This window comes from Haemaphysalis longicornis, unplaced genomic scaffold, assembly GCF_048455015.1.
Source record: "Haemaphysalis longicornis isolate Haplotype H1 unplaced genomic scaffold, Haemaphysalis longicornis Haplotype H1 scaffold_2, whole genome shotgun sequence".
Classification (NCBI taxonomy): Eukaryota; Metazoa; Arthropoda; class Arachnida; order Ixodida; family Ixodidae; genus Haemaphysalis; species Haemaphysalis longicornis.
The window spans coordinates 118,385,622-118,404,238 of NW_027526295.1; the positions used below are offsets into that span (position 1 = coordinate 118,385,622).

General features: G+C 47.9%; 1 protein-coding gene across 1 annotated transcript in view; it reads left to right on the forward strand.

Moving 5' to 3' along the window:
* The first annotated feature begins 14,618 nt into the window (after window positions 1-14,618).
* LOC144169150 (uncharacterized) overlaps window positions 14,619-18,617 on the forward strand; it is a 67,632-nt gene continuing 63,633 nt past the window's right edge. Inside the window, exons 1-2 of the mRNA XM_077698182.1 lie at window positions 14,619-15,102; window positions 15,662-15,736. Of these exons, the coding sequence (XP_077554308.1) occupies window positions 14,815-15,102; window positions 15,662-15,736 (363 nt within the window). The 5' untranslated portion in view covers window positions 14,619-14,814. The remainder of the gene's footprint in view (window positions 15,103-15,661; window positions 15,737-18,617) is intronic.

Sequence of the window (18,617 nt, forward strand, 5' to 3'; positions counted from 1 at the left end):
TGTTAAGCCCGCTTAGGGAACGTTACCGTGGGACTACAAAAGCCCTGTTCCACAGTCGGCGCGTCCGCCTGGACAAGAAGGATCGCTCACAAAGGAAGCGCAAGAACGTTACCGAGGCCGACGACGGCAGTGTGACAAAGTGAAGGCGCGCATCGCAGTTGTATGGCGGCAAGAGATACCGGCGGCATTCCTTCGGACAACCAAAGCCACTGACAGCGGCATTGTTGATTGACGGCCATTGTGGTTAATGGTTGCTATGCACAACGGCGGGTTTACGGACACCGAGCTGCATTCCTATGAATAGACCTCGAGAACACCGGACTTGAGCGGGGAAGGGCACGGAGTCAAGGTGGCCAATGGTCAACATGAGAAAGACGGGTGTGCAGTGGGTGATTGGTGAAAATGAACCCGGGCCGGACATCTCGACAGTCACCAACCAGACTTTGGCCTAGAGAAATTTCGGCTTCAACATTGGACTGTGAACTGTCTCTTTGTATTAGAGAGGTTATAAAACCCCAAGTACATAGGGTGAAAACACGAGGCGCATTAAACATAGCGTAGTCTCGCGATGTCGGAGTATCGTCAAGGTGTCGGCGGATAGCAACGAGTTTACTTCACCAACGGGCCGAACGAGAGGACGGAGGAGAAGCTCATTCCCGCCCATCCTGAGCCGTCGCTATGGGCAAGGACAGCAGGACAGCCACGCTGCGACGCCGGGGAAGCGACAAGGCGCATCCCTCGAAATATCAGGCTTCTCTACAAAACTTCCATATTTAAGCGCAGACGCTCTGACGCTTGCCACCGTTTTTTGATCTACATATACTGCAGTCCAGTGCGTCTCGATACTGCAATTTCCGAGGCCTGAATCGTTGGTGCTTTGAATGGCAGACCGTTAAACGTTGAACTCTGAGGGTGTTTTAGGTATAACACACGGAATTAGGCGTATGACATCTCCGATTTACCTATCATTTTGTTTCCTTCCTTCGTAACTAGAAGTCACAGGTTTTGTTAGGAGAAAAATACGGAAGCGCGAAAGGTTTGCCACGGAGATTTGAACTCTCGAGTGCCTACATGAAATTATGTTTCTGCGGACTTCGATGCGTATATGTGTGGGATGCTCCGAAAATATGCCTCAACATTAGGCAGTTTTGGCATATCGTTACCGTGTTTGTGTTACCGTTTACCGTGTTACCGGAAGCGCTGGCGACGGTGAAGCCTGTGCCGGTAAGTTACCGTTCGCGGTAACTCTCGCGCTGCGCAGTCTACTCCCGCAAACACGGTGAACCGTAACGTGAACACGGTAACGATGTGCTAAAACGCGATTAGCAGAGGGAACGTATAGTTGCTGTGCAGTACGCGTATTTATTCCTGTAAATATTTTAATTACTGTTGCTGTTGTTCTTTTTTTAATTTTGCCAACTTCGCGTAGGCATCTTTAACGTGCGCCGAAATCTCGAACACACGAGAATTTTCTCTTTTCGCCTCCATCACAAAAGCTAATTTCATTTCTCTTTGCAGACCGGTTTACGCGCCTTTATGGTAAACGCAGGGTGTTCATCGTGTTTGTACTATAGTAGTGGTCGGTACCCCATTCTCCCCTAATTTGCATAGAAAAGTTACCTTGGGTTGCCCCTTGTCCACCGCCACCCCCCCCCCCTAAAAAAAAAAATCCAGGGTACGTGCCTGATTGAGGGTAATAATAAGAAGAGAACCTGATGGAGCATCGTGGTATTATACACCATTTTCCTTGCTAGAGGTGGGCGCCGCCATTTGCTTTTTTCTGACCGGACGCTAGCGCCGTCTATGAAGCGACCGCCCAAACCTCCGCGCTGGGCTGTTAAAGGAGTATTGACACGAAATTTTTATGTTACGTTTTTTTCGCTGCTATGCGTGCCTACCAGCCCACTAATCGTAGAATGACAGATTAGACGGTCAAGCGCAGCGTAAACATTCATTTACGGCGTCGTTTATTCGTGCCAGTTTCGGTTTCGACAAAAAAACGCCGAGCGGCCGCCATGACAGCATGTATCACATGGGGTCACCATTCTTGCCGTATCGCTGCCTCTCTGGAAGCGCGCGCGAGCAAGCGCACGCGCGCGCCCAAACCGGCCGAGGTCTTCGCCGTCGCCACAGGCCCGGGCAGCATGACGTCAGTCCCAAAACCATGACGTGTACACACGCCCGAGCAGCGCGCGCCAACCACAGCCAGCGCGTCGGCTTCGTCACGGGAGCCCCGACGTCGGCAGTTTGGGGCACGTAGCAGATGATGTCACGTCGGCCCGCTCTGGGATGTCTCGTGCGGGCGAAGATTAAAATGGATTTTAAATATGTTTCGCTGAACGGTTGCTGTTGAAACTTGTTGGGAGATATCTCCTGATAAAAAGGAAGCGTTTTACATAGTTATCTCAGCTTTGAAATTTCGCGTCAGTACTCCTTTAAGTGCTCCGTTCTTTCCGTGTGTCTGCTCGGTACCCGTGCATTACCGAGTGAACCGTAGTAGTTTGGCGTTAAGTTAGCGGTTGCAGTGCTTGTGTGTGTGTGTTCTGTTTTGTTTTCATCATCTGCGGAGAGATTTTAGGTCCTAATTTGCTGCCAGAGCGGAAAATGCCGATCCCGGCTGTTGCGAGCAGCAGTAGCAGTGTGGTGGTGGTGCCGGTGGTGCTCCGCAGTTCCGCGATGCAAACGTACCGGTATGGCATCGAATGACATAGAAATCGATATCGGGGAGTAAATACGTGTTTTCAATGCCACCGTGCTTGTTATGTTCACCGATTAGTCATGTTTACGGAATCGCGGACGTCGAATGCGGAGCGCGCACGGGTCACGGTGATCCGTGCTCGCGATGGACTTTCAACGAGGCGAATTGACATTGCAATGCAATATAATCTTTCTTAACTAGACTTAGACGCGTACTGACGAAACGAAATTACCTGGACGGAAAAATAACACGACCGCACAACCAGTCAAATTACTATTCGAAGGTTGAGCAGAAGGGTCGACGTTCGGGCGAGTTAATATTGGTTGATCATGATCGCGACCTAACTCGGCGCAGCGCATGTGGCCTGTCGCTCGGAGCCCACCTCTGTGAAACCGCTGCTTGCACCACAAATGCTTTACGCGACCACCAGTAACTGCTTTGTAATTGTTATACTTTAGATTCCGTGACAACGCAAAAGGATTAGAAGCTTTTCCTTTGACCGCATTGTGAACAGGTTGAGCTATTTTCCAAATGCAGCGTTCACGCGTATCTCGAGCCATCGCCTCCGCTCGAGCTGCGTTTCCACATTGGGCTGCCTGCTTATCCTGCTATCTACCAGGAGTGTGCGATGGAGAAAGTTATCCTTTCATATCGTTTGGCAGTGCAATGCGTTGGCCTGAAAAAAAGTAAACAAAACGCCGTTATTTTAAAGGTTAGATTAGATGAAAAAGGGATTGTTTAATGCCAATTGGCTGTAATGACCAAAGCATATATGGTAATTTAAATTGACTTCAAGGAACCAGAAGTTATTGTAATTTTGTATTGTATCGGCGCTCGTGAAAGATGCCCAGGTGGTCAAAATTAACCCGGAGCCCTCCACTACGGCGCGCCTCATCACCCATGAAGCGCCGCCGTTAAACACCATAATGAATCAATTAATCAATCAATCAATCAATCAATCAATCAATCAATCAATCAATCAATCAATCAATCAATCAATCAATCAATCAATCAATCAATCAATCAATGCTGTATTGTAAAGGATAAAGTTGCTTCTAACATTTCAGGGGGTTTCGTTCACTGTCGCAGCTTTGCGTGTGGTAAATGTATTTTGCTCCGTCTGCTTGCCGTCCAAGTGCACCCAACAAACCCTGGAGTTGGTCGTTGGTACAAAGTCGGTGCGATTTGTCAACGGCATCCACCGATATCTCAACTCTGTGTGCGTTGGGAAGCGATGCAGCAAAAGCACGTCGCAACCGCACTGCACTTTTTCCAGGCAGTGTCGTGCACATGCGTGCTGTCAGCGACTTTCTCGCTTTCTGTGGTTGTTCAATAACCCACCACCGCACAGTATTGACCAAGCGACGTTTGCGCCTTGAACGGCATCGCAGCATTGGCTAAAACCGTTGAAAGTTCCGAAAAAACTAAGCACACGGTGCGAAATACTAGTGAACTACGCAGCGGAGCACACCGCGCCGAGCGATGTTAGCAGCCCAGCGCGCACCGGCAACGCTGGTCGGCCGCCGAGAGAACTGGTTTGAGAGTATTTTCCTCCTTTCCCGGCTGCTTATGGAAAATGGTGTATAGACTATGCAAAATATTTAGTGGGGTGGACCACAAAACCACCCGAACGCGTTTTGCCTGTCGCAAAATCCCAATCTCAAAATAAACTGGTTATTTCTCCTCGTGTTCAAAATTCCTCCTCTCATATGCACATGTTAGCAGTTGCCCCCTCTCGTGTCCCCTCGACTTTCTCCCTCTTATGCGAAAACGAAGGTTGGGGCGGCTTTTGTTGCCCCCAAGACGAACAAAGGGGCAGTGGCTGACGCCGGGTACAGAATGTTAAAATGCGTGCGCGCGGATGTACAATGAGCGCGCCCCTGCTGTACTGGTAGGGGGGATGGCTTTCACCGATCGCTTTCGCAGTATTTTTAGATTTTAAAAAGGCGTTTGACGTAGTGCCACACGACCTCTTGTTGCATAAGTTATTACTTTTAGGAATCCCTAGTCGCCTTCTTGGTTGGTTAAAACAGTACCTTATTGCACGGGAACAACGGGTAGTCATAAGTGGCACTTCATCATCACCAGTTGGAGTTCTGTCTGGCGTGCCCCAGGGATCAGTTCTTGGCCCGCTGCTGTTTTTGGTTTTTGTGAATGATCTACCCAACGGTATCCGGTCAAATATCAGATTGTACGCCGATGACTGCGTCTTGTACTACCCTGTCAAGAGTGTCAGTGATTCACATGTATTACAATCAGATTTATTCAAAGTATCAGAATGGTGTGCGCAATGGCAGATGAATTTAAACATAGCTAAATGCTGCCATGTAACATTTACTAATTTACTAATAAGGAGTCCCTGCCTTTCCCTCCATCTTAAGCCGCACAGACACCGGAAACGCAGGCGTCAAAGAGTGCCGTGCAGATGAAGAGCAGAAGGGCCGAAATAATTACCAACAATATTGTCAAAAGAAAGGAGGAGTAATAACAAACATATTATACCACGCCATTGCAACATTAAGGATGAAATGCTGTAATATTTATTTATTTATTTACCTCCCCTTCTCATCCACCCCCACTTAGGTTATTAAAGTCTTATTTATTTATTTATTTATTTATTTATTTATTTATTTATTTATTTATTTATTTATTTGAAGTTCTCGACAACACCGCAAGGGCCTCCTCGAGGGATGCACTGTGTACATGAATATAAGGCATACAAAAGACAACATATAGGAAGGGAAATAGTAATTCAAAACGGGTAAAAATAAATGTGTAGATATATATCAAACAGGCTAGTGATCAAGGAAGGCAAAACATTTTCTGAACAACAAGAGCTCGGAGGTCGTAGGGAGAGTATGCAGTAATGTACTTTCTTTTTCACTTTGGCGCAGAAACACAAGAACAGATGGAGAAGTGCATGTGCGACCTCCCTACAACATGTGCATTCAAAAATTCAAGTTTTCAAGGAGAGTTTAAGAAGAGCCATATCATTGCAAAAACTTCCGATGCAAGATAAAAACAGACTGTTATAGGCATGTTGGCATCGGTCAGCTGGCGCCTGGCTCAGTGCTCTGTCAACATGAAAGCAGCCGTGCGGCCGCAGTGGTCTGCTTGGAACTCGCAGGTGAACAGGGCTTACAAGGCCAGGACAGTCAAACTTGGAATGAATGCAGTCAGTGATTTCCCTACACCCCCCCTAGGGGGTGTGTAGACCCCCCCTAGTTTTTCTGGACACCCCCCCTTGAATCCCCAAACTTCACTCTTGTCAGTCCTTGTATGGACCTTTTTCAGTATCGATCTGCGCATGCGCGGGCTGCCCGTCTGCTATTCTTGGCAGTATATATAGCCTCGGGCAAAATAAACAAAAGTGCGCCCCCCGAGCTTGCTGTTAGCGTTGCACGTATTTATTTCCTTTTTTTCGACAGCTCGTGGCAAGTTCGTATGTGCGCACAAAAAAGGCTTTCAAAGGAAAGGGGCAAAGTGGTTTGAGGATGACCGCGCTGCGAGCACATTGCTACCAGCCAGGGAGTAGCGAAAAGCGCTTACGGAAGCTAATCCTGGCGTTTTAATAAATCGGGAGCGTACAATCGGTGCCTGATTTATAAGTGCTGCATAATTCGTGTACTACCTAAACATTGTTTCAAGAACTCAAATTTCGTCACTGGCCCTGGTAACAAAGTTCGAAAATGTTTTTATACGTTGAAAAATGGCGAGAAATAAAAAAAACGGATCTTTTATGGTAAAAAATGAATTTCTCTAGATTTGTTTTTTTCTTAGATTGAATAGAAAGCACCGCCTTTCATGTGTATATATATATATATATATATATATATATAGAAAATGAAAAACGTACGTCACGGGAATGAGCGTTTGGTTAACAGACGTCTATTATTTAACTAGTGGGATAAAAAAACAGCTTTTCTAGTTTATGAACCCCCCCCCCCCCTCCAGAGCCATTGAGACACCCCCCCTTGATTCGATGCCTGGGGAAACCCCTGAATGCAGTCAAAAAGAAAAAAACCAGGTCACGCCTGGAACGCCTAATACGTAGCTCATCAAGATTCAGGAGCTTGAGAAGCCCCCCGGGCAGATAGTAACTCACTGGTGAGTAAAGGTAAAATACGGTTCTAGTGAAGTGCTTCTGAATCCTTTCTAGACGAAGAGACGACAAATGGCTTAGACAATTCTAAATGGCACTGGCAAAGTCGAGCTTCGGTTAAATTATGGTGCGGTAGAGGGAGACAAAGCATGATCGGTCAGTGAATTCACAAGTGGCCCGAGAAATCACGCCGAGCGTTCAGACACAGGAGTTGGTCAGTTGGTTCACGTGTGGGTTGAAAAGTAGTTCTGCGTCCAGTATTACACCCAAATCACGCACTAAAGTAGTGCGTCTTGCGCGTACACCAAGCAGGGAGTGTGGGAAAATGAGCGGGGCAGTCTTGCGAGTATATGTTATCAAGATAATTTTGGAGAGATTGAGCTTCAAATAGTTGCTTTCGCACCATGCCGAAACTGCGTTGATGTCATTTTGCAGCAGGACGTGATCGTACAGTGAAGAAACCGCGCGATAGAGCTTCATATCAGCGCCATACTGAGAGAGCGTAAAGTGCCTAGTAACAGGGTGGATGTCATTAACAAAACTGTTAAAGAGAAGAGGGCCCAGTGTCGAACCTTGAGGTACCGCTGATATCATCGCCAAAGGCCGGGAAGTGACGCCTTCATAACAGACACAATTGGACCTGCCTTTTAAATAACTGCCGAACCAATGACAAAACTCACTGGATAGACCGTATGCGGATAATTTATGAACCCCGGTGTGGTGGCTCAGTGGCTAAGGCGTTGCGCTGCTGAGCACGAGGTCGCGGGTTCGATCCCCGGCCGCGGCGGCTGTTTTTCTGATGGAGCCGAAGATCCCCATGTGGTAAAAATTAATATGGAGCCCGGTACGGCCCACCGCATCGCCTGCGTTGTGTCGGCGCGTTAAACCCTACAATCAATCAATCAATCAATCAATCAATCAATCAATCAATCAATCAATAGGACAATTTGCGAAGCAGTAATATGGGGCAGTCACAGGAATGACTTGAACGGAAAAGGACTCGCTCTAAAAGTGTTACCGGCGCCATGAGCACTATTGACTGATTGAAGTTTTTATTCGAGCAAGGAGGGCGTGTGCTGTACGGTTGGGAGAGGGGATGCAAACAAGATTGAAGTATGTTAAAAAAAGTTGTTTAAGCAAGCTTTGCTCATCAAAGAAACATAAAACGCGTGGAGGAAAAATAAATTGCCACCCAACATTTTGTGAAATAAACAAACTCGCTGGGCAGACAAACATTCTCTTTATAGAAACATGCTATTGCAGGGTGAAAAAAAGAAACCTTATTGCAAATTTTATTAACATAAAAGGATGGGAGAAGCTTTTTCTATACAAATTCATAGTGGTGAAACTGCGCGCAAGAAACAAGGACAGAAGGAAGAGGACAACAACTAATACAATCATCTGAATTATTTTTTATATAAAAGTCTTCAGCTATCTCCCTTGTTCTCCTATCTTTGTGAGTCATTAAAACAGTAGTAGCATTAAACAAGGGATAGCATCGGCAACTCTTACAATGCGATGATAAATGTGACGTGGGTGTGCCCTTGAGGGAGTTTCGATGTTCGCGGTCGTGTATTGCGTTTCTTTGAAGTGCAAAAGAAAGTACATTGGGCGAACAGGGCGATGCCTTAATGAGCGCATGCGCGAACATCGAAACGGGCCTGCCATCGAAACGGGCCTGCCATGCGGCCACATGTGCCTCAGGGCCTAGCAATGAGCCCGAATTTAGTACGGGTCATCAACGTGTAGGTTCCATGCTCGACTGTAGTGTTTAACACGCCGACGCAATGCATATGCTGAGGCGCGCCGTAGTGGAGGGCTCCGGATTAATTTTGACCACCTGGGGACCTTTAACGTGCGCCGAAATCTCGTACACACGGGCGATTCTGCTTTTCGCCTCCATCATAAAAGCGGTCGCCGGGCCTTCATGCTGTTATAGAAAACCTAACTCACTAAACTCTAGCCGCGTTAACTTTCCTGCCTTCCTTCTACATCCTTCTTTACTTACCTACCGAGCCTAACACTGACGACCAGGCCGGACTGAAGCACTTAAATTTCGCCACAAAGGACAGACACTTCATTCTTCTACTGCAGTTCTTTTTTCTTTGGTTGCAGGCAGGGAGTCACGACCGTCTTTGCCCCCCAGGCGGACCGAGCTCGCACAATGCCAGGCGGGGCTCCCCTGCTCGCTCCCCTCTCCAGCTCAGGGAGAGGGCTTTCGCGGCCGTGGGTGGCGCAACACGGGGGAAGAAAGACAGGGATTATGGACAGTGGGATTTTGAGACACGGGGGGAGCGGGGCGGGAAAACTGCGACGGGGGAAATGCGACATGGGGAAACGTGCTACACCCCGGGCGAGTGGTAAAAATATGTTCAGACGCAAGGTAGGGCACCATAATCGAAAACTAAATTACAACTCTGGAGACCCGAAACTGGTTCGGAACGGTTCCTTCGATTCGTTCCGGTTGGGGTTCAGTTCCAAAATGGCGGAAAAAGTACGGTTCCGGTCCAGTTCTGGTTCCGGGCAAAAATCCGGGTTCGGTTCCAGTTTTCAGTCCGGTTCCGGTTCCGGTTCGACACCCTGGCTCGAACAGCCCTTCAGTTCTGTAAATATTCCCATGAGCAGCTCGCGTTACTGCATATAGATCTTTCAAAAGCGTTTGATCGTGTTTCCCACTCATTTTTGTTTTCCAAGCCAACGTTGGTTCTGTCGTTTCCAAGAATGTACGTCTCTGTTATAGTAACTGCTCTACCCGCCTAATTGTTAATGGTCACCTTTCGAAGCCCGTGCCTATGCATTCGTCAGTAGAGCAAGGTTGCCCGATATCGCCTTTACTTTTTCTGTGTTGATAAGCCAATTATTGATAAAGTTACTTCTATGACAAACGAATTCTGGTTAGTTTCTGCTGCTAAAGTCAACCTTCTGTTGGTGCCCATGAGCTCTGGCTCATGGGCAGTAACACCAACCGAGTAGGCCGGCATCCGATGGTCCTGTGTGTGTACCACTTGAATATCTCGGTGTTCCGCTGGACTCCTACAGACACTGCGCCGGCCATTGGCGAGGCGCACTGAGGCCCTTCGTAGTTATTCACAAGCTTTCGTCCCGCATAACCTGTCGATTTTTGGAAGGGCCTATGCATGTAACATGTTCTTGGCATCAAAATATGTCTATGTAATGCAAATTCTTCATTGCGCTCGAAGTCACATACAGCGATTCCATCTGGTTTTCGCAACGTTTGCGTGGTTGGAATTGAAAGAATTGGAAGACTTAGTCGTCTAGAGTGGAGCCAATGAGGCTTAGCGACCTATTTAGACCGGTCTGCGCTGGCGGGCTGGATTTAATCCATCTCTTTGTGCGGCAAATGGTCGAACGGTTCTTTTTTTTTTTTTTTTTGGAGGGGGGGACTCCACCCACACTGTTATTCGCGCTTTTTTGTAAGTTAACCTCGCCAATGCTTTACCTAATCTTGTTGTCGCATCATCATTTTTGACCAGACCTTGTTTGTGTGGGTTTATGTAAGAGGTGTACACACTTCAATACGGTTCTCGTTGGTTCGTTTTCTCCCAGAATACTTGTTCACTGTGTCTCGTGCTAAACTCTACAAGGACCTAATTCCCATGCTCTTCCCAGTACCACTGTAATGGAACTGTTTATTCTAACTTGTCTGGACAAGATGTGCTCTTGCGTGTCCGTAAAATGCCGCTATCTCCGTCAACGTTCTTCTTTAAACTGCACAGCGAAACTTGGCCTGTTAAGACTTGCTGCACAACCGGAACATTTTTGTGCCTTCTGTGAACAGGACACAATGGAGCACTGCTTCATAAATTGTAAGGATTCCAAACTATTTCGGGATTTCCTCCAAAGAACTCTTAAGAAGGACTTTGAATTGACTCCACATAGTAACTGCATCTGTATCGTGCACACGCAGATGGTGATGTGCCGTATGATTGTTTTTTCTCTAATCGCATGTATATATGTATGTATGTATGTATGTATGTGTGTGTGTGTATGTATGTATGTATGTATGTATGTATGTATGTATGTATGTATGTATGTATGTATGTATGTATGTATGTATGTATGTATGTATGTATGTATGTATGTATGTATGTACAGTCGAACACGGATATATCGAACTCCAAGGGGATCGCGAATTAGTTCGATATATGAAATTCGATATAAAAAATATGGGCTCTGAGACCTCACCTATGGCGGACGATCACTTACCGATCGGTGCATTCAAGAATGACAGCTAATTCCGCACTCACGACGCAACAGGACGCTTTATTTCCGTGGAAAAAAAAAATCGCTGATCTTAGCCTGCTCCTTCGTCCAGCAAATGAAATTAAAGACGCTGGTCTCGATCTTCTCGAGGCTGCACAACTAGGAAATTCCAGCAGTACGCTGCGCCTTCGCACACCATGCACAACACGCACGCAAAAGAAGAACAGCGCGCACGTACCACAATAACTTTGAAGGTAACAATTCCAAGGCTCTCTGAACGGACTCCAACAAAGCACTCGCGATGGTCATCTCCGAGAGAAACAGTGATCTCCGAAAGGTGCGGGACGACTCGCCAAACAGCAGCAACAGCAGCAAAATGCAAAAGAAGGAGGAGGCCGCCAGCGCCTTCGTTCCCTCTTCCCTTTCCCGAGACGACATGGGGGGAAGACAGACCCAGAGAGAGAGAGAAAAAAAAAAATCTTTTTCGGCAAGCCAAGGAACGTACGCAGCCGCAAAAAAAAAAAAAAAAAAAAAAAAAAAGGACGTGCGCAGTCGGGGCATCCCTACCTCGCACTGTCACATTTTCCGAGCGTTCGGGCTTGTGTGCCTAGAGAGATTTAGCATACCGGGATCCGTCCGCTAACGCTACGGCGGCCGGTAGCGGGGCCCGACTGGGCAACCGCAAATTCGTTCCGCTAGGGGGGATTAGTTCCGCGAGCCAGTCTTCGCCATGCCCGCGCATTCCTCCACATCCTCCTCAACCTCAATCGGGGGTGCAGCGACCGCCGAAGAGCACCTTCCAGCTCGCGCGGCGTTCGATATACCCAATGTCGGGAAAAATACGGTTCGATATAAACGTACGAATTCCTATACTTTTACACAGAATTTTCAAGGGGATAATTTATGAGTTCGATATAGACAATAAATCGATATACCCGTGTTCGACTGTATGTATGTATGTATGTATGTATGTATGTATGTATGTATGTATGTATGTATGTATGTATGTATGTATGTATGTATGTACATCCAAGAGCAGAAGTTTACGGACCATGAAAGCAGCAAGTTTGAGTTATTTCTCCGCAGCACGGCAGCCCGGAGCACTATGTGTGGTAGTTTTAATTAGTTCAGTACTTATACGTCATCTCGCATGCATTCGACAGTTTGTTCGGCTGCTATAGGAAGAGAAATAACCTAAAATTGTCATTGTCATGGTCAGTAAACTTTTGATCGTGGCTGTACGCACGCACGCACGCACGTATGTATGTATGTATGTATGTATGTATGTATGTATGTATGTATGTATGTATGTATGTATGTATGTATGTATGTATGTATGTATGTATGTATGTATGTATGTATGCAGGCGATTTTAGCTGAAAGTGCAAATTGTTTGACATACTAGTAACATGAACCAACACCGTTTATCTTGGGTTCCCCCATCACTTGTGCCATCCTGAATGTGGTCCCCGGCGTTATACATGGTGGAGAACCACTGCTCCAGGGGTATGATATGACGCCAGTGCCGGGGTGTAATACGCGCCGTAGCGCGCGCGCTCTCTTGATACACTATAGTGACGGACGCGCTGCCGTTTATCCTCGCCGGGCGCACTACCGTCTCTGTTCTCCAAGTACGATTACGCTATCGTGTTCCAGGCTTAATGGCGAAGCTTAAGCGCCTTCCATTTTTTGCTCGCTCTCTGTCCGCGGACCGACGGTGGAGATTTTTTCCAAAGTGCACCGTGTTAGTCACGCAAGAAATAAAAAAATAAAAAAATAAATGGAGCCGAATGAAGCGTTTATTAACGCCGCCTGAAGCACACCCTCCTCCCATGCATTCGCACCGCATTGGTTCATTCGATCACTTACAGAATGCCGGGTTATAATAAAGCGATGCAGGCGCTCGGTTGCGACGTGAAGCAAGCGCTTGCACGCAGCGTGAAGAAGTTAAAAAAATACAACGAAAGGAAAATGTCCATAGGCCTAATTTTCTCTGCCCCCCCCCCCCTCCAAATTGTTTGCAGTTTATATTCTGTCTGTGTCGTTATTTCCTACAACTGGCAAGCTTAATTGCAGTCCTCTTTTATTCGTATAACTGTGATTATTCTGATGTTAAGATGACATTTTATCTCACTGAAATACAAGTCAGCGAGACGTTCGACGTACTATAAGAAAAGCAACAACATTCGGCAGCGTAGACAAACATTTAGACATCGCTTCGTACTTTGTTTGTAAACACGCATTGCGTGAACATACGTATAAGTGGAATTGTTGACACCTGCCGCAACATCACAAACAGTCAAGCAGCTGTACATGTGTTAACTTCGTTCGTTAATTGTGAGCGATCGTCTTACGTTTCACGTGACGTAATCTCACCAAAGCACGTTTATGCGGTGTTCGACGCGTATGCAGTACATATCAGAAATTCGTCTGAGAGGATCGATCGTTGAATGAACACAGCTAAGAGGCAGGTTTGATTTGATTGATTGTAGGGTTTAACGCGCCGACGCTACGCAGGCGATGAGGCGCGTCGTAGAGGAGGGCTCCGGATTAATTTTGACCACCTGGGGATCTTTAACGTGCGCCGAAATCTCGAACACACGGGCGTTTTTGCTTTTCGCCTCCATCAGAAAAGCGGCCGCCGCGGCCGGGAATCGAACCCGCGACCTCGTGCTCAGCAGCGCAACGCCTTAGCCACTGAGCCACCGCGGCGGGTTAGGAGGCAGAGCCGGCAGTCAGGAACGACAGAGGAGAAGGTGTTCCGTGTTGATATATCTATTGAGATTTCTGAAAGAAAAAAAAAGCGGAGAAAAACGGGCTCCCGAGAGGAGTTCGAACACACGGCCTTAGAAGTACCGGTCCGATATGCCATACCAGCTAGGCTACCGGGGATGGTAGTATCCCTTTTACTTTCTTAGGTATTTGTGTGACTTTGCTTCTACGCATGGGGGAGGCAACTCCGACATTCAGGAATGATCGGGGACAATTGGTTGCGTGAGCGTATACACTGCTGTGTGAAAATGTTGGGGCACATATTTTTACACTTATCCATGCGAAGGCTAGGACCTGTCTAATTAATGAATGCAGAATTCCTGTTTATATTAACTGGGAAATGAAATTACCTATGCACGGGTAGTTTTTCCTGCAACGTGGGTGCATGGGTATTGTTTAGTGTCCTTGGCTCATCATTTGAAGGGGTCAAAATCTCTTTAGTAGCCTGGCGATACCGCAAGAATAAAGCCTTTTTGGAATGATTTACGGAGGATGGACGAAGAATAGATTTGTTGTATAGCAATTGAACTCGTCCTCAAATATTTTATGACAAAGAAAAGACAGAGCGCAGCAAGACAAAGTAATCCGCGCGGGTTGCATCTGCTTCGCCCAAGTATTGGAAAAAAATGCACGACCGTACTCTCCCTTACATTGTGCATACTGCCGCCCTGCATTCAAGTGGCAGCAAATACCGCGCTTTAAACCCGTAGAGCTGAAATGTCAGGGGCAGCTGCTTTGCAGCGTTAAAACCCCGGCGCTCCGCCCCCCGCCGCGAAAGCGACAATACAGCAGTACACCAGCGCCACTCCGGAGTTGCCGAAACGCGACGCGCTTGACGCGGTGCGGGCCAGGCCTTGCGGTGCGCGGAGACTCCCGTCAAGATGGCAGCGTGTTAGGTGCGAAACTGGTAGCGATGCCCCTGTAGAAGAAGCAGTAGCGGCGTGTAGTTAGTCAGTGCTCCTCCGATTCCGTCCACGAGTGAAGCGTCGGGCGCGAGCCGCGAGACCCGGCGACGCTCATGGAGTGGTCACAGCGCGCAACGCAACGGGATAATCCTCCGCGGCGGTCGCTCCAGCCGCAGTCGCATCACGGCCTAGCCGCCGCTGCGGCGGGGACCCACGGCGCGCAGCCCGAAGACGTTGCGGCGGCCAACGGGGGCCTCAAGCGAAAGCCCCCGTACAGCTACTCGACGCTCATCTCGTTCGCCATCAACAGTTCACCGACCAAGAAGATGACGCTTAGCGATATTTACACCTGGATTTGCGCAAACTTCCCCTTCTACCGCGACGCAGGCACGGGTTGGAAGGTGAGTTCGCTGCGGTGCTTTCTGGTTCTCGAATTCGATATCTGCGTGGTTTTAAAGTGACGGGAGCAAAAGCAATGCTTGGATGCACGCCCCTGCCTCGTCGGTCGAAAAAACGATCGCGGAGGAGGCGTACGCGCGTCGTTTCCAGGCGCCGACCTTGGCACGCGGAGTGAAGCGCTTGGCGATCGCTTTTGCTTCTCTCTGTTTCTTTGCGCGCCGCCAAACGCGCTCGTGCAGCGTCGACCTCGGGCCGGGGATCGCGACTCGGGCCGCGCCGAGTGGCGACTCGAGGCCCGTGCGAGTGTTCGTCGCTTTGTTGACGTCGACCCCCGCAACCACGTCTCCCGTGTGATGGTTGTCTGACCTTTGTGTTTACAAACGTTGGAGCCCCCCGTGTCGATGTCCGCGCGCGTGTTGGCGGCGCGCTCGTCGTCAGGCTGCTGACGACGACGGCCGACGTCGAGGGTCCTTGACGTCGCGCGCTTTGCCTTGAGCCGCTGGCGCTAACTCGGCCCTTGTTCTTTATCTCTTTTTTTTCCCCTCCCATCCTCTTTCGCAGAACTCCATTCGGCACAATCTGTCCCTGAACAAGTGCTTTCACAAGGTACCTCGGTCAAAGGACGACCCCGGAAAGGTAACGTGTATTGATCATCGCAGGGCCCGCTGCTCTTCCTTTTTTATTTTTTTCCGTTCGCGCATTTTTCGATTTGTGCGGGGATTTCTTATCCTTTTTTTTCCCCCGGCTCTCGCGCGGTTGCGAGAGCAGCAGCAGCAGCAGCAGCAACCGCGCATACTTCGGCGCGCACTGCTCTGGCGATGCAGGGGCCTGCGCTGTAACCCTCTTGCGCGCATCCGTCAAAAAAATGCTCGCTGCACGCGCACATGTGATGTGCGAGTCGCATCACTTTTGTGTCGTTGTCGGGTCGTGTGTCGTGCGCCGCAAAAGGTTACAGGCGCACGGGAAAAAAACGCGATGTTAACCGTGCCGTGGCCGATGGCCAGCGAGCAACGCATCGTCGGGAAGCGCTCTGAGCGGCTGCCAATTGAAAACAGCCGGGCATAAAGGAAAAAAAAAAAAAAAAAAAACAGGAAGAAAGAAGTTGAGGAAAACCGCCGTGGCTTTCGCGCGCGTCGCACCATCGTAAAGTAAGCGCGCGCTGCGCCAACTCGCCGGGCGTTCGCGCTCCAGCACGTGTGGGTTAGCGCGACGGCCTTGGACGCTGGTCGCACGTTTCAAGGTGGCCTGCGCGCTTGGCGAGGGGATGTCGTAGATGCCGCACAGGGGGGCGGGGAAGTGCAGAACGACGCCAGAAAGGTGCCGCGGTAGACCACAGAAGTGCGAGTAGCTCACGCGCCGCCGCCAATAACTGAACTTGGCATTACACTGGCGCCTCTCTCTCTCTCGCCCATCCACGGCTTATGGAAATTGGGATGCGAATGCGACCATTTATAAGCGAACCGTGACGCGCACTTTCCGGCTTGTTCTTGCAGAATCGTTGCAGCAGTCAACTATATTGGGCTACAAGTTGGAGAGGCCACGAAGACAAAATACAAGTTTGGTTCATTCAAAAGACCACATTGACCGAATAACAGTAATGGCAATATTAATACCTGTACCTCATGTACGCAAAAAATGACGTTAAGTGCCTAATGCCTTAAGTTTTAATGCCATTAATTCGCTTCTACACGCAAAAATCTAATGCCATTCGCTCTTATGTCGTTTTTGGTTTAAGGAGTTCCACACAACTCATTCACTTCCACCAACGTGATGATTACCAAATGAAACCAATGAAACTCTCAGCACCAGAGTGTTTATGCGGAAACGTAGTGGAACTTCGAAATAAGACGATTTTTTGTGCCCCCTTGGTGGCGAAGTTCTGAAAAGGATGAAGTTCACTAAAACAGCGGCAAAAAAAGGCAAAACATTGTGTTACTCGGCGTTTTAAATTTTTCGGATTTGGCTACTGCTGGCAGGCGACGACAGCTGCTGAAGCCACTTTTAGAAACGGCTGACACCATTTTTTAGGAAACACTATTTCTCATAATGTTTTCTTTCACACACACACACACAAAAAAAACATTTTGAACCCTTCTATGACATTTTTTTTCTCCATGTTAAGCACTTCTAAAATATGGGTGCATTTCTCTTTTTGGTCCTTATCACCATCAGGCCTAACACATTTAATGCCTTTGCATTTTGGCGTGTAGTATGGCCCGCCCAAAAAATGTAATTCGGTATCTTAAGGCTTTAATACTTAATGTCATTTTTCGTGTACGTGTGGCACAGGTGTAACCCAATAGCTGCAACAAATTATGGTGCTCGGTATTCAGGAAAACAGATAAAGCAGTTGCAACTTAAAAGCAATTTTTTCGCTGGGCCATCACTGCGTCACAGGTACTTGTTTGTGCAATTGGTGGCCACAGCTACCAAAACCACAGTCAAGAAGCGTGACCTACCAAAACCACAGTCAAGAAGCGTGACTGGACAGTATACTCGGTTACAACTAAACAACGACAACGGAAGTTGCCACTGTGCATCACCGCAGCCGGATGTTACTCTGCGCACCGCAAGTAGTGCGTTACTAGAATATTTTGAACATGGCACGAGCCGTTCCCGTGATTTTTTGGACTTAATATGCTTATAAAGTACTGCGCGACGGCAGACAAACTATGCAAGGAAAGGCAGACGATATCACGCATTCATAGCATCTCCGTTCAAAACGCGTGTGCCCGTTGACATCCGGGTCTGTCGCTTAGGCGTAGTGATTCCGTATATGAGCTATTGCCGTTCTTAACTTGTTCCCGGGTATAGCAGTGATGCATGTAGTCCCATCTCTTGGCCCCATTTGGATGCTAGCATGCAGTATATGCACTGACAATGCTGTTTCTAGTATTTACCCATTATGTCACTGCCAACGACACGTAGTGCAAAATTTTGAATCTTTTTTTTTATTCTATTTATGGTTAAAAAACTGTCTTCCCAGTCTGAAATTGGCCTAAATAAGTTACTGGAGGCCAGTTCTTTCAAATAAAAAAAATCTTATTTGTCTTCATAGCCCTTTGCATAATGTCAACAGCCTTGCAACCTTCCTTGTTTCTATCCCCCCTCCAACTGAATGGTGAAGATTGGGTGCGGTGAAACGAAAGCCTCGGACCTCAGCACGTGAAGCTTTTAAAACAAGACCAAGGTTGACATGTGAAATATTATCTGCTCATTCTCTTAGTATCATAATGATTGTCAATGCATATACCAAGCACCTAGCATTTCAAATGGGTTGGTTCAACTTAATCGACTTACAGTGTTTTGCATGCCGTTCAACATGCATTAATAGTATAAATGGAAGAGGGCAGAAGTCGGGTTCACAACTTGTTCGCAATCCAAACCCGAGCACAAAATACCGACAAGCCCGATTTTACCCGTAGTGCCGTTCTTTGCATGGCGTTTTTGTTGAAAACTGACTGCGAATTGTGACGCACAGAATTGGTGCAGTAGTGATGGGAGCGACCACATTGAA